Genomic DNA, 16068 nt, shown 5'->3' on the forward strand with positions numbered 1-16068 from the left:
GAGAACACTTGTACACCTGTGGCGGATGCATGTTGATGTATGGCAAAACCAATACAATATTGTAAAGTAAAAAAAAAAAAAAAAAGAATAAATAAATAAAATAAACAGTATGAACCCATGAAGATTCCCATCCAAGAGTTATCAGTGATGAACACTAAAAACTAAACATCTTACCTCTTAACTAAATGTTTAATCAAATAAGAACACTGAAGATGCAGGTAACTTTTTTATTGAGGCACAACAAGGCATTATAATTTGCCTGAACGTGAGGCAGTTAGTTTAGTAAGCTGAACATTAATACAGTTAAGGATTAAGTGCAAACAATATACATTCACAGCTTGACTAGCGAGGCTACATCACAATTTATAAAGTGCCAGATTAGTGCTAATTGTCATTCAGCTTGAAATTTTTCACCATGAGGAGGAAAACAAAAAGTAAGGATCTCCTCCTCCTTCTGGGAATGAAAACATTTTCCTTAACCAATCAGTCACAAGGGCAAGAACTACTTTTCCTTATTCCCACTAATTAGAACACCATATCCTTTCACTGTCGATTCTGTACTGACTTTCAATCTTGGTAAAGCAGATAGCCTGAAAATGTAGAATATTTCCAGCTACTTCCATAAATTGCTCCTCTGTGCAAACGTAACCATATCTGGTCTCCCTGGAAGAGCTGAAGAATTGCGTGATTGCTAGCAGTTTCGTGGTCTGGAGCACCATCATTGGCATAGGCAGATACCAAGACCTCTTCATTCTTCATGAGGTTGACATACAGTGGCACATTCACTGCCAGCTTTAGCATATGAAAAATGAAAACATAAGTGCCATTCACTGGGCAATTAAATCTACCAAGCTGAAGATCAAAAGTTTCTCCCAAGTTGTTCAGAAGAAGATCAAACACAATAGGTTGGTCTAAAGTCCCAGGGGCGAGATTAGAGGTTCTGGCTGCTGAGAAGGCAACGCGCATCTGCTGAGGCAGGGGGTACACGTGTACTGGCAGTATGGTGGCTGCTGGGTTTGTCACTGGCACATCCACAGGGGTCATGCTACGGGAGTCTCCTTGTCCAGAGTCACCACTGTTAAAGGTTTCGTTGTCTCTTTCTGGGCTGCTCACCTGAGAAGAATCACTCCACCCTGCTGTTTTATTAGCAACAGTGAGTTTCTCATAATGAAGCAGTTAGCTTTGAACACAATATTTAACATTAGTCGGCTACTGAAACACAGATAAAAATGCATTTTATAGTAAGTTTTTTAAAAAGCAATAAAGTAGAGCTACAGTATACTTTTCTAGATTTCTCTGACAATAGGTTTGTATAGTACTATTCTAAAGCCAGAAAGGACCTAGATGATTTTGTCCAGTAGCTTTATTTTTTAATATTAAGAAAATGAGGCCCCCCAAAAGTTGGATAACTTAACACTAGTTACAGCGGGCAAAGTGTAAAACCCAGATGTGAATGAACAGTCTATTCTTTATCTTTCGCCCATATTTCTGAGTTATTAATTCCTCAGTGATAAATCTCCAAGTTATTTAACAGAGAAGGACTCAAGAAAACTGAGATTACATAAAAGAAGCAACTTTTGGAACTAGACATTCAAACATTTTGTTATGGTACTAAGTTCCATAATAAATGCTTATCTTTATTTCTAAGTTAATGTGATTTCATAAAATTTTAATGTTTTCAGTAGTATACAAAAACACTGCTCAGATAGAAGGTAAAGATAATGTGAATAGTGACTACTTTCTTAAAAGAAAAAGCTTCTTTTTTCTTGTGACAAAGTTAATCTTCATTCTTGATTTTCTCAGTTACACTGAGTCTTTTAATTGTACCTTCACATTTTAAGAAGTATTACAGTATTTTGCTTTTATTCAAGTCATGGCGTCTTAACCACTGTTTATTCCTATCTGTCAATGTACTAAGGGGCACTAGAGTATCTAGGAGTGCCCATTATTCCACAACCACCATCCTGAAACAGCACCCAAAACTATACCAAGTTGGTATAGTGAATATGCACCTAAGGTTAAATTATGCTCTGGTGCCAAGCAAATTTAAAAAATACACAACACCCACATACACTTAAGAGTGACAAATGATCTCCACAGCCTTTCTAGTAGTCCAGTATATCTCCCCTGGGTCTACAGAACTGCATTTAAGCAAACCAAAAACCTCAAAAGATAAATGTTGAAAACAACATACTTTGGGGAGAACTTGACAGAGAATAAAGAAAGATCTAGAGGTACGTTTTGGGTAAATAAATTCCTCAGTTAATTATCCTTACCTCTCGAATTTGCCCGAGGACCAGCAGATGTCCCTCCTCGCTTGTAACACTGCTGGAAATTATCCTAAAATGAACACATAGTATTTACCTCAGCACAAAAAAATGCAAAATAGTTACTAGCAAATAAATCTGTAAGACTAAGTCCTCTGAGCTTTTGATCTGGCCTTCTCCAACAACCAACCAAAGGGGCTCAGATGACACCAAGAAAAACAAAATAAGGGTCATAGTAACATATATCTTCATCTGTTAATTAACCTGACAGGTTAGATATGTTAACACTTGCAAAAACAGGAAAGAATTTAGATAACACTACATAAAAGACACAATACTAGGTTATGAGGGAAATTCAGAAATATGGCCTGGTCCTCTGTGCCTCATCTCAATACAAAAGGACATAATAAAGCAAAAATACAGACTAATTCAGTCTCTCTATTTATAAACCAAAGGGTGATGACAACTATTAACTGTGTTAAGGGTTTTGTTTTGACAGGGAAATTGGTAAGAATTATAACACATGAACATATTATTTCCTGGAATCCTTACCAAAAAATGTCCAAAAGACAACATTTCAAACTGACTCCCAAGTATGATAAAAGCCCCCCGTACAAGTCATGAAAAGAATAATTAACGGTGTCATTAATTATTAACGTGTAATAAAAAGTTTCAATAGGACAAGAAAATACATAATAAAAATAATATTCCTACCCCAAACTCCTCATCCTCTTCCCAAGAACACTACTATCATTGATATCTTATGTTTCCTCAATAAGAAAGCGAAAACAGCACCAAAAAATACTAGAATACTGGTACTGAGAACACATGTGCTATTATTGAAGTTTGTTTTAGTCAACATATTCTCTTCACACACAGTATTGACAATCAAGTAATAACAGTATTTGAATCCTTGATACATGCCTGGCATTTTCATACAAAGCACTTATGTCCATCACTTCATTTAATCCTAAGACTCTCTCAGAGTAATCCTCAACACTTCAGATATAAGTAACTCAAACTGATGAGTCTCCATCTAAAAGATAAGGAACTATGGAGAAGGAAATGGCAACCCACTCCAGTACTCTTGCCTGGAAAATCCCATAGATGGAGAAGCCTGGTAGGCTACAGTCCATGGGGGTCACAAAGAGTCAGACACGACTGAGTGACTTAAAAAAAAAAAAAAAAAAAGATTAAGGAACTAGAGCTCAAAAAGTTTATATAACATGTCAAAGGTCACACAATGAGGGGAGTGGTGAGATCCGGGGTCAAACTCAAGTCATTCAGGTGACATGGTGTGTTCTCCAAAGTGTGTTCTTCAATACTGCCTCTGTACAGACATCTATCTTACCTCATGTAACTGTAAGCGCTTCAAGTATAGATCCTTTGTATATTAACAACAGAACTCAGTAAAATGCCACATATATAACTGAAGGCTTGTAAAGCTTCAAAACTTAAAATGCTAATGTAGTATAAATTCATATCCAGGTATGATCAGAGATAAGGAGTTTCCAAGGACTGTTAAAGTGGAAAGTCTAACATCTTCCTATCAATCTTTTACCACATACAGTGAAGAATATCTGAACTATTCAAATAAAGAATTAACCAAAAAATTAAACTTTTAACAAAAAGACTTTCTTATACTTGATTATCTAGAAAAGCTAAAATGTAGGCAATATAGTAAAGCCTATGGGCTATGGAGTTAAACTTGCATATAATTTCTACCATTTATTTGCTGAATGTCCTTATACAAGTTACTTGTTTCTGAACTCCAGTTTCCCTTATAGAGTGGTGAAGTAAATGAGTTAATGCAAATTTAATCAAGACCGTAACACTTCCTGTGCTTCCCTAGTGGCTCACACGGTAAACAATCTGCCTGCAATGGAGAAGGCCCAGGTTCGATCCCTGAGTCAGGAAGATCCCCTGGAGGAAGAAATGACTATCCACTCTTGGATAGTGGAGATCTTGCCTGGAGAATCCCATGGATGGAGGAGCCTGGCAGGCTATAGTCCATGGGGTTGCAAAGAGTCAGACACGACTCAGCAACTAATACACTTAAGACCTCCTAAGTTCCATGTAACAGGCAGTTGTCATGTATCCTACTTGGGTTATTAGAAAAGCTCCCAACTCAACTCTCCATAGTAGTAAAAGACTCTGCTATAGGTTAATCACTAGCTTCACATCAACTGTACTTCACATCAATTGTTCAATTATGACAATTATTCTTACCCTTTGGGAATAAGGTGTTCCAGGATACTCTCTAGCTTGGAACTGTAGCTGGCTATAATTTCCATTGGAAATTGAAGGAGGTCCTCTATAATTATCAAAACCTAGTAAATAAACAACTTACATTAAAATTATGGGCAAAATTACACTAATTTAAATAGTCTGTTCTATACCACTTAAAAAGTTAAACTGATCTTATAAAGCCATCACTAGATTTATGCCTTAAGAAAACTCTTTATTTCCACAATAAAACACACATTTATAAAAATACCACAGACTTCAAATAAGCCAACTGTAGAATTTTACTATTGCTGGGATACAGATGGGGTTGGGAAAGGATGGTGGTTAAAGCCTTGGTCTAGCATACTTTTGCCAATATCATGTAGTGACTAGAATATTTGGAACCATATCTAACTTAAAAGAGTATCACTATTATACTCTCAAAGTTATCATCTGTGGTATACTCTGACAAAAAAACTAGGAAATGGGCATTGTCTTAACTATAACATGTTTTGAGCCAGCCAGGTCCATTAACAAAAGAAAGAAATTATTCAAATATGAAAACCAAAAGTAATTCCTGGAAAAAACAAAATGTTCAACCTTTTACTTCAGTAAGTCACAGGATCAATCTGTTTTTCATACAAAAAGTTCCTCTGTTATAGACAAAAGATATATTAGAAATAATCTATTTTGCAGAAATAGGGAATTCTCTACTACATTATAAACAGAAACAACAAAAAGGAACAAGGTAAAGTAAAAACAGCTTGAGTCAAGTAAATATATAGACAAAATAATTCAGTATAATTAAATTTTATTCAGAGCATACCTTTATAACCACCAGGGGACCGATACGAATTGGTTAGTAATCTCCCACCACGAGTACATCCTCTAACAGATCCCCGGCTATTGACAAATGGTTGAGAGGGTCTGGGAAATACATTCGTCTGTGCTGGGTAAAAGGCAAGGCTACCATTGCTTACTTGAATAGTTCCATCGGGAAAACTTGCTGCTTAAGGAAACAGTTTTAGAGTCCAAGAGTTAAACGGTAATAAAAATTTAATATTCTTTACACTTAGAAGTCAGTGTAGAGCAAACCTTTAATACAACTTTCTCCCTTTTAAAAAAAAAATAGGTGCCATAGATATGGCATGTGTATATATAGAGATGTTTAAGTAATAAAATATTGTTCAGCCCTAGAAAGAAAATTCTGACACACTCTACAATATAACATGGATAAATCTTGAAGACATTATGGTAAATGGAATAGGTCAGTTACAAAAGAACAGATATTGTATGATTCCATTTATATAAGATAAGTACTTAGAGCAAATTCATAGAGTAGAATGCTGGCTGCCAGGGGCTGGAAGGAAAGGGAAATGGGGAGTTATGTTAAATAGAGAAGATGAAAAATTTCTAGAGATGAATGGTGGTGTGGGCCACACAACAACTTGGATTGTTTAATGCCATAAAACCTATACACTTAAAAAATGTGTAAAATGATGAATTTTATGTTATGTATATTTTTACCACAAAGGAAAAATAAAGGCTAAATATTTCACCTCATGGAGAAAAAGAAAGTGAACTTTTATTAATACTTTAATTGAAAAGGCATATGACAAACAATATCCTTTATGTACATCGCCCGTCCTATGTTTTCACAGCACAGGTTTTGAGAAAAGAAGGAGGTATCTGTGGCTAGGTCCAGGGATTTACATTCACCACCCCTTGCAATTAACCAAGTACTCAGAATGCTCAATTTGTTTGCTTAGGCTTAAGTTTTAGAAAACCCAACAGGGGTCTGAAATACCAACATTAAAAATCTACAAATGGTTCTTATGATTGGGAAATGACTACAAAGTTGCCTACTCTTTCATGTACCTATTATAATAGCATGAAAGACCAAAAGGGCCTCCCATCTCTAAGCAAAGAGTGGAATAAGCATAATAAGTTAAATATGTATCTTCACATTAATCAATGCTCTATTTCAAGAGAGAAGAAAAGAGAAATGGTCAGATAGCCATCTCTCTGTGATAACACAGAGTTAACAATCATTTCAAAGCCTTCATAAAAGCAGCTGGATAGTGTCTTATGCACCTCTACCACTGCTGATGGTAATCAAAGCAATCAGATTTTTAAAAAGCCTACTCCAAGGTTAAATCAGCCATCGAAGTCCTACCTCTACAAACGTTAAAAGTAACAGGTGAACTTAACTAAAGAAATGACAAGGCATTAAGCATTTCTCAGCACTTGAACAGGAGAAAAGATAATGCTTACTAGTCAGGAAAGAACTGCTCAAATGTCACTACAGACTTGCTTTCCATTTAATTAGCTCTCATCTAAGTCTTCAAAATATACACAAAGATCTTACCAGTGTCTTGAGAAAGGACAGTCTGTTCTACATGTATAGCTGGCAGTTGGCACTGGGGTGGTGTTTGTGTACTTGCTGTAGTAAAACTTTGATTGTAGCCAGGTGAATAAGGGGATTCTTTTATTTCTTGTTCTTTCCGTGGAGGCAGAGGTGCATTAACATTAAATACCTTAAAAGACAGAGTACACTGAGTCACTTGCAAAGTTTCATAGAAAATAATGAGGGATGACATTCGGCAAAACTCTGCAACATTCAAAAACTTCTGTCTGATGAGCGAAGGACTTGAACAGACATTTCTTCAAAGACAATAAATGGCCAATAAGCACATGAAAAGATGCCCAACATCATTAGCCGCTAGACAAAAAAATAAATCAAAACCACAATGAGATACCACTTCATACCCGTTAGGACAACTATTACTTAAACACAAACAAAACAAAAAAACAGAAAATCTAAGTATAACTGAGGGTGGGGTAAAATTACAATCCTCATGCAACGCTGATAGGAACGTCAAGTGGTACAGCCGACTGTAGAGAACAGTATGGTGGTTCTTCAAAGAGCTAAATGTAGAATTAGCGTATGATCCGGCAACTCCCCTTCTAGGCATACACCCAAAGAGCTGAAAGCAGAGATTCAAAGAGAGATGTGCACACCTATGTGCACAGTATTATTCATAAGAGCTAAAAGGTGGAAACAGCCAAGTGTCCATCAGCAGATGAAGGGTAAACAGAATGTGATATATGCATACAATGGAATGTTATTTCACCATAAAAAAGAATGAAATTCTGATCCATGCTACAACAGGGATGGATGAACCTTGAAAATACTATGCTAACTGAAATAAACCAGGTAGAAAAAGGACAAATATCATGAGTCCACTTATATGAGGTACCTAAAAATAGGCAAACTCATAGAGACAAAGTAGAATACAAGTTACCAGGGGCTAGGGAGAAGAAGGGGATAATGAAAAAGTTCTGGAAAAAAACAGTGGTGATGGCTGTACAACACTGTGGATGTACTTAATGCCACAGAATTATACATTTTAAAATGGTTAAAACAGTAAATTTTATGCACATTTTACTACAGTAAAAAAAAATTCCTATTTCTGACAGAAGTTAAATCAAGTTCAAAAACTAACTCTCCTGATATTATATTATCATAATGCTGCTTATTGAGAATAAAAACTTCATAGGGGAAGAGGGTACTTTTTCAGAAACCGAGGATGAATGAAAAAAACCTGTAAATTCAGTACTGAATTTCTACCACGTGGCAGGACAGTGATTTGACCAGACTCTGGTCACTGAGTATAATAAAGCACTTTTGTTATTCTTGAGCCCCCTTATCCTGCTCCATTTTTCCTCAATACACATATGATACAATATATATATGAGTATTTTTCTCTCTAGCCTTCCCACCTCCATAATAAAGTATAAGCTTCTTAAGCACAAAGACCCATCTATTCTCCATTGTTACAACCCAGGTATTGTTGAACAGTGCCTGGCTTTGTAACTACCTGTTTGTTGAATAAATGAGTAAATGAACAAATAAGAACCAGTTTGTACTACTGAATAGGAACCAAACAGGTAGAGAAGACAGACCGGCATGAGCAAAAGAAGTATTTGTGATAAGAATGTAAAGGGCAAGTCCAGGGGACTAGGCTGGCAAGTTATACCAGGCTTCAAAAGTTACTGAGTGTCAGGTAAAGACATTCAATTTCATTTAATAATGGAACAATATTTGCTTTTAATTAGGAATAAGAAAAACTTAATAAAACCAATGTAGCTTGGATTTTTGTTTTTTTACTAAAAAAAAACTGTGTAGGATGGATTGACAGGCATAGAGGGAAAGCAAGGACACTGAGCTTTTTCTAGGTGGCCAAGCAGGGAGTAAGAAGATTAGTGAATTCACGTGTCTGAATTCACCAGCCCATCTCCCTGCCTTGTTTCTGCTTCCCACTGCCATTCCACTGGCCTCATCTCACTACTGTCACTCACAAGGACGTGAAGTGGGACATTAAGCACCATCAGGAAGAGTACTTATTGGCTAAGACTTTGCGTTCTTCTAAAGAAGTTTTATATTTATTCTAAGTTTAGAGAATAAATATACAAACTTAGTTGTAATATAATCTTAAGAAGTTTTAAACTACAACTTGTAGAAAGAAAGAAAGTGAACTTGCTCAGTTATGTCCGACTCTTTGCAACCCCATGGACAGTAGCCTGCACCAGGCTCCTCCATCCATGGGATTGTCTAGGCAAGAGTACTGGAGGGGGTTGCCATTTCCTTCTCCAGGGAATCTTCCCGACCCAGGGATTGAACCCAGGTCTCCTGCATTGTAGACAGACACTTTACCATCTGAGCCACGAGGGAAGTAGATTGTAATTCAAAATACCATACAAGTCTTGAACAATTCTCCAAAACCCAGCATGAGATAAATGAAGATGAAATCAAATGAAAGTTTCAACAATAAGAGAACACACAAGTATGTGTCCTGTATTTCAGGGTATTGATGCCTTGGAATACCAGAACTGTGATATTAGTAATTGTTAGTATTATTAAGCTATTTATAGAAAATTGTTTCCCACTTACATTTCATTTCTTTAATATGGGTGGTCTCAGCTTTGCCTATCACTAATTTTCAGAAGGGTAAATGCCCTGACAAAATATTCATTCAAAATTATTGAGGCTTTGGATTTAACACTCTTCCCTCCACAAACAATATTTCCATTGAACAAACACAAATTCTATCAGTCCAAATAAGAATAATAGAAAAGGCAAACTTTTTCACATAGTACCCAATATTAAAGAAACAGTAGCTTTTTAAATGGAATAATGAACTGCAATCATCATTCATGTTTTATACTCACTGTCTGCATGGCTTGAAAGGGTGCTGTGTTAATGGTTACTGAACTACTACTTGCTGGAGGTGACTGGAAGCCCTGTTCAGAGCCCTTTGACATGGGAGGATTTGGAGAAGCTAGTGAAGACGGTTGCTTGCTTGGGGAAACTGCTGCCTAGGGAGGAGAAATGCAGTATCAGCCAATCACCTGCCATACAACAAGCAGTTAACTTACACTAAACCCCAGGATGGCATAAGTCAGCAAGTCCTATAGGATGACATTTGGACATAGGAATGCAAAAGAATAGCTTTTGCTTACAAATTCAAATCTCAATTGCTGAGCATGCACACTAGTATTTGCTTTGCACAGCTTGCTGACTAAGTGAGAATCTTACTATTAATCAGTCTAAGAGACGAGGGGTTGAACTTTTTATGAGGACCTAGTCCCTTTCAAACCCTGTAATATTTTCTAGTTCAGAATCTAATATTATTCCAAACTTATACAGAAGAATTAGGTTTAAGAAAAACCCTGGGTGAGTTGCTTAGTCAGTGTTAACTTTTTTCTGTTTCAAAGTCTTAGTAGTGGATTCCTTAGTCAGCTGCCTTTAAAAAGAAAACCAAACCTGAGCTAATGTAAATAACTCTTAACTAAGGGAATTAGCAACTCCTTGATACAACAGATTATAAAGCCAAATACTTAAAAGATAGGAAAAAAACAATCCCAATGAGGTAATGAAGCAGACAGGTGTGACTCATTAGGTAGCGAACACTTAATTTAAATTTAGACCAAATCAACATCATAAAAACTATTTTCTTATATAATGAATACATATTCTTATATAATAGTTAACCAAGAAATAATAATAAAACCTGAGTTGCTAAATTAATTTTAAAAATCTACCTATCATGCTATATCTATCTCAAGGATTTGCTCAAACATAGTAAAAACTATCAAAAGCACAAACATAATACTGTCAAAATGCTTTGACAAAATTAGCTGAAAAGAGAATGGAACTCATTCTGACTGAGTCAGTGCTAATATTAACACTATAAAGTTATTGAGTCTTCAGTTATATGTATAAAAGATTTTTCTCCTAAGGAGTCCTTCAATATAAATATAATGAGAAACTTGAACTAATCGTTAATCCTACCCCTACCTAGAAATTTTCATTCTTCTGACATTAGCATTTCAGATATAATTTACTGTACCTGAAAAGGCAATACACTTGCCTTTTCAGTCTATTTAATACACTATTACGTCTATTTATATGGTAAAGTCACAATAAAGTTAAAGTTACCTGTGTAAGTTCCAGGACTACAACATCAATAAAAAGCAAACATTAGTAAAGTATAAATGTTCAGTCATTAAGTTGATCATGCCTGTAATTCACATGTTAAGCTGGTTCTGCTATTCTTTAAGTCAGAAATGAAATTAAGACAATTGGTCTCTTATTACCTCAGGAGTCTCTGAGGTCATAAACTCTGTTTCAGATCCTGAAGAAGCCTGATCAGTAGTAACCAAGCAAGCATTTGAGCTACAAGTAACTGGAGAAGAAGCAGCCTAGACACAGGAAAATATAAAAAATTGTAAAAGGCACAATTTGTTCACTTTATATTACATGGGCCCTGACCTTCCCAACACATTACTCTCACTGAACACTCAGCAGTGCCAATTGCTATGCTTAACACTTCAATACATATTAATATATTTACTCCTAACAATAACCCTGTGCAATAGGTACAACTATTCCCATTTTATTCATAATCAGGCAGAAGCAAAGAAAGTTAAATAATTTACCCAAGATCATTCTAAAATTAAGGGGTAGAGCTAAGATTCAAATCCAAGCAGCCAGCTACACTGCCTTTCCAGGCCTAGTCACCAAAGCTACACATCTAATCCCATCCTCATTTATCAAGATTCTTGGCCCTGGAAATCTGGGGCCAGATTTTCCATCAGGCACTCAACAGCAAGCTCCCTGGGCAAAGAGCCCAGGGTACATTAACGCTCTGAGCATGGGTCTGCCAGAATCATGACAACTATCTTTTACTCTAAGTGCTCTCAGTGTCTTAAAGGAGTAGGAAGAAGTATAAATAAAAAGGATAAACTCTATATAAATCACAATGGCACCAATATCCCAACAAAAATTAAAGCTAATATGTATAAAATAAAAATTGGGAGAAGGCATATAGGAACTAAGTCTGACAACTGTAACCAATAAAAAAAAAACTATGAAAGCAGCTAGGAAGGAATTCTATGGCATAACAGGTATTGGAATATAACAGAAATCCATAAAATTCTAGCAATCACAAGGTCCGAAGTGTCAGTGAATCCACTCCTTTTATCTAAATGCTTCAATTCAGTTCTCAGAAGCCCAAGTAATACATGGGTTACCCAATGCTAACAGAGCAGTTATGTTTCAGTCATCTTCTCCAAGAGTTCATCATGATATGCTGCTGCTTCTTGGGAAGGAGATGGGGACCAGGTTTAAAAAGTCTCATGGAAAAGGGCTTATGAAAAAAATTTTGAAATCCTTTAGAGCATTTTATATATTTAAATAGGTATAATTTAGATCTGACCAAACTATTATAAAACAGGAGTGTTTTAAACCTAGGCCTTGCTTCTGGCCTCCTCTTTAAAACAATGAGACAACCACCCAAAATAAATGCTATTGGCTGTTGTGGGAACACAACTAAGTTAACTGCCAAAAAATTCACAGATACTAAGTTAAGGCAATTTGGCACACCTCATAGTTAAGCTTTAAGAGACTTTGAATTTTAGTTAAGAGGTTAACAAAGAAGATAAGCATTCTTTACATTAGTATTTATTGAGAAGTTAAGGCAGTTTTTGCTTCCAAGTTATTGCTCTTTAAGTACACCAGCTAGAGTTCGTTTTAAGTATTTCTGAGTAAGCATGATGATGGAGGCCAGTGGTTCCAAAAAATCAACGTGCAGATTCACCCAAGGAGCAGACTAAAAACATAGATGAACAGACAACACCCCTGGAAATGCCAACCTTACAGGTTTAAGGTGGTAACTAACAATATAGTCCTCTCTCAGTTATCCACAGGGACTGGTTCCAAGACTCGCTGTGCTACCAAAATTGAGAGATGCTCAGACCCTACAGTTGACCCTCCATACCTGTGGTCCCGCACCTTCAGATTAAACCAACCTCAGATATGTAGTATTGTATGGACTTAGTGGGAGAAAAAAACACATATAAGAGGACCTGAGCAGGTCAAACTTATATTGTTCAAGGGTCAGCTATATGTATTTTTATTAAAGTGACCAAATGATTCTGATGCAGCCACCCCAGAGGCATGCCTGTGAGAACAATTAGACTAGACTACTGGTTTATCAAAAAAAAAAAAATCTTAACTTACTGACTGAAAGCCTCATACAGAATCTAATAGTTAGAACAGATAATGTGGAATTCTTTAGCTAAAGCAGGGAGTGGGGTGAGGGACTAACCATGAATTAAGAAAAATTCATTTCTTTCTTTAGACTCTTTACTATGCCAATATACTAAGTAACTTAGGTAGCTTAAACAGCAAAGTAAGATTCCCAGAGTACCTCTGAATTCTTCAGGCTTGCTCTTTCCTTACTAAAATTTCCTTCTTTGTTGTAACAGATGACTTGCCCATGTTCATTAGGGAATTTTTTGAGGACCAATTTTACTTGATCTAAAAAACTAGATATCCTTAAAACATTTTCAATAATTTAGTTAGGAATATTAGAATCAGTGAGTCTGACCGTTCATACCAACGCAAGACTTTCTCCTGGAAAAGTAAATGAAAGATGAATCTGGAGAAGTTACCTGTAATGGCTCTTGAAGAAAATCACTTTGATTGGATAGATTCTGTTCTGTAGATGCTGTAGAGAGTGAAATCAACAGTAAACTATTGAGGGAAGAGAAAACTTTATGCATTAAAAACTGGATGGAAACTAAAGTTTATATTTTATAAAACCAAGCAGTAGCTAGAAGAACTGGGTCTCAAGTCCCTTCTATTAGAGCTTTAAAAAGTTAGAGAGGATTATAGAGAAAAAGCATCCTAGTTCCATTTGTGGTATTTAATAATGTTTTATGGTTAAATGGACAAAAGCAGCATTTCAAGTCTTCTAAAAGAAAAGAACTGTGACTTTTTAAAAACCAGTGCTGTAATCTGGAAGATAAAATCTGAGCTATCATGAGCAGTAATTAGCTGATACACTATGAATTACAAGTTTCAAAATAAGTCCTTGCGGCAGTCATCTGTCTCTTCATTTTTTTTCTCTTTGATCATGTAAATTAAACATACTTTTCAATTACATAGTTTCAGTTTGATTTGTTCTTGTTAATGTCTTCACTTTTATTAATTACTCTCTCTTCCTTCTCCTTACCCGACCCAGGAATTACAGCACCAGTCTTCTGGTTGGTGTATACTGCTTACTATAGCTGAACTATGGCTTTGATCATGTCATTCCACTCCTAAGATAAACTAATGCAGAACAAAAAGCCTGAAGTCTGAAGTGTCAGACCAGATTCAGATTAACCAGTGTTGGTGCAGTGTTAATCAGTTCGGTCAGTTTAGTTCAGTCACTCAGTTGTATCCGGCTCTTTGCAACCCCATGGACTACAGCACACCAGGCCTCCCTGTTCATCATCAACTCCCAGAGTTTACTCAAACTCATATCCACTAAGTTGGTGATGCCATCCAACCATCTCATCCTCTGTTGTCCCCTTCTCCTCCCACCTTCAATCTTTCCCAGCAAAAGGGTCTTTTCCAATGAGTCAGTTCTTCACATCATGTGGCCAAAGTATTGAAGTTTCAGCTTCAATACCAGTCCTTTCAATGAATATTCAGGACTGATTTCCTCTGGATGGACTGGTTGGATCTCCTTGAAGTCCAAGGGACTCTCAAGAGTCTTTTCCAAAACCACAGTTCAAAAGCATCAATTCTTCTGCGCTCAGCTTTCTTTATAGTCCAACTCTCACATCCATACATGACTACTGGAAAAACCATAGCCTTGACTAGATGGACCTCTGTGGGTAAAGTAATGTCTCTGCTTTTTAATATGCTGTTTTGCTTGGTCATAACTTTTCTTCCAAGGAGTAAGCGTCTTTTAATTTCATGGCTGCAGTCACCATCTGCGATATTGGAGCCCCAAAAAACAATGTCTGTCACTGTTTCCATTGTTTCCCCATCTATTTGCCATGAAGTGATGGGACCAGATGCCATGATCTAATTTTCCAGAAAGCTGAGCTTTAAGCCAACTTTTTCACTCTCCATTTTCACTTTCATCAAGAGGCTCTTTAGTTCTTCTTAGCTTTCTGCCATAATGGTGGTGTCATATGCATATCTGAGGTAACTGACATTTCTCCCAGCAATATTGATTCCAACCTGTGCTTCATCCAGCCCAGTGTTTCTCATGATGTACTCTGCATATAAGTTAAATAAGCAGGGTGACAATATACAGCCTTGACATACTCCTTTTCCTATTTGGAACCAGTCTGTTGTTCCATGTCCAGTTCTAACTGTTGCTTCCTGACCTGCATACAGATTTCTCAAGAGGCAGGTCAGGTGGTCTGGTATTCCCATCTCTAAGAATTTTCCACAGTTTGTGGTGATCCACACAGTCAAAGGCTTTGGCATAGTCAATAAAGCAGAAATAGATGTTTTTCTGGAACTCTCTTGCTTTTTCAGTGATCCAGTGGATGTTGGCAATTTGATCTCTGGTTCCTCTTTTTCTAAATCCAGCTTGAACATCTGGAAGTTCACAGTTCACGTACTGTTGAAACCTGGCTTGGAGAATTTTGAGCATTACTTTACTAGTGTGAGAGATGAGTGCAATTGTGTGGTAGTTTGAGCATTCTTTGGCATTGCCTTTCTTTGGGATTAGAATGAAAACTGACCTTTTCCAGTCCTGTGTTAATCAGTGTTAAGCACTGCACTAAATACCACTGATATAATTTCACTCACAGGATGCAAAAGCCTCAACACTAGATGTACAGAGTTGAAAGGAGTCAAGCAAGTCAAGAGAAAAATTATTTATAAAAGAAACAACTGGAACAAACAGCTGTAGGTATAACAAGTCTTAAGAATGAGGACATACCTACTGGGCTACCTGGAGTAGCTGAAGGCGGCTGTGACGATGGAATTGCACTTGAAGGTTTGTCAAAATCCAGAATAGATTCCTAAAGATAAGATTTTAAATAATGAGTGGAAACAAAGACCACCGTTTGTTGGTAAACCTATTACCATTAAATTATTTATGATGTTGTCATAAACCTCTGCTTATTAGCTATAGGAATTTATCTAATAACTATCTAAGATGTTAATAACTTAAGTCTTTTAGGAGAAGAAATTAAAAGTAAATCTAAAGTAACTGTCAAA

The 16068-nt window shown here is 36.4% G+C and overlaps 1 protein-coding gene across 19 annotated transcripts in view; it reads right to left on the reverse strand.

Annotated features, from left to right (window-relative positions):
- Positions 1-219: 219 nt before the first annotated feature.
- The window catches only part of CAPRIN2 (caprin family member 2), a 42648-nt gene continuing 26799 nt past the window's right edge, over positions 220-16068 (reverse strand). For 4 of the 19 annotated variants that reach the window (XM_070371279.1, XM_070371275.1, XM_014481694.2 and 1 more), the window contains 9 exons: positions 15788-15869; positions 13512-13567; positions 11154-11258; positions 9726-9872; positions 6862-7030; positions 5320-5502; positions 4497-4597; positions 2277-2340; positions 220-1136 (listed from right to left, as the gene is read on the reverse strand). In XM_070371279.1, coding sequence (XP_070227380.1) covers positions 568-1136; positions 2277-2340; positions 4497-4597; positions 5320-5502; positions 6862-7030; positions 9726-9872; positions 11154-11258; positions 13512-13567; positions 15788-15869 — 1476 coding nt within the window. In that variant the 3' untranslated portion in view covers positions 220-567. Of the gene's footprint in view, positions 1181-2276; positions 2341-4496; positions 4598-5319; positions 5503-6861; positions 7031-9725; positions 9873-11153; positions 11259-13511; positions 13568-15787; positions 15870-16068 lie in introns of all 19 variants that reach the window. The other 15 variants (XM_070371273.1, XM_070371281.1, XM_070371283.1 and 12 more) reach the window with 11 other exon arrangements.

Source organism: Bos mutus, chromosome 5, assembly GCF_027580195.1.
Source record: "Bos mutus isolate GX-2022 chromosome 5, NWIPB_WYAK_1.1, whole genome shotgun sequence".
Taxonomy (NCBI): domain Eukaryota; kingdom Metazoa; phylum Chordata; class Mammalia; order Artiodactyla; family Bovidae; genus Bos; species Bos mutus.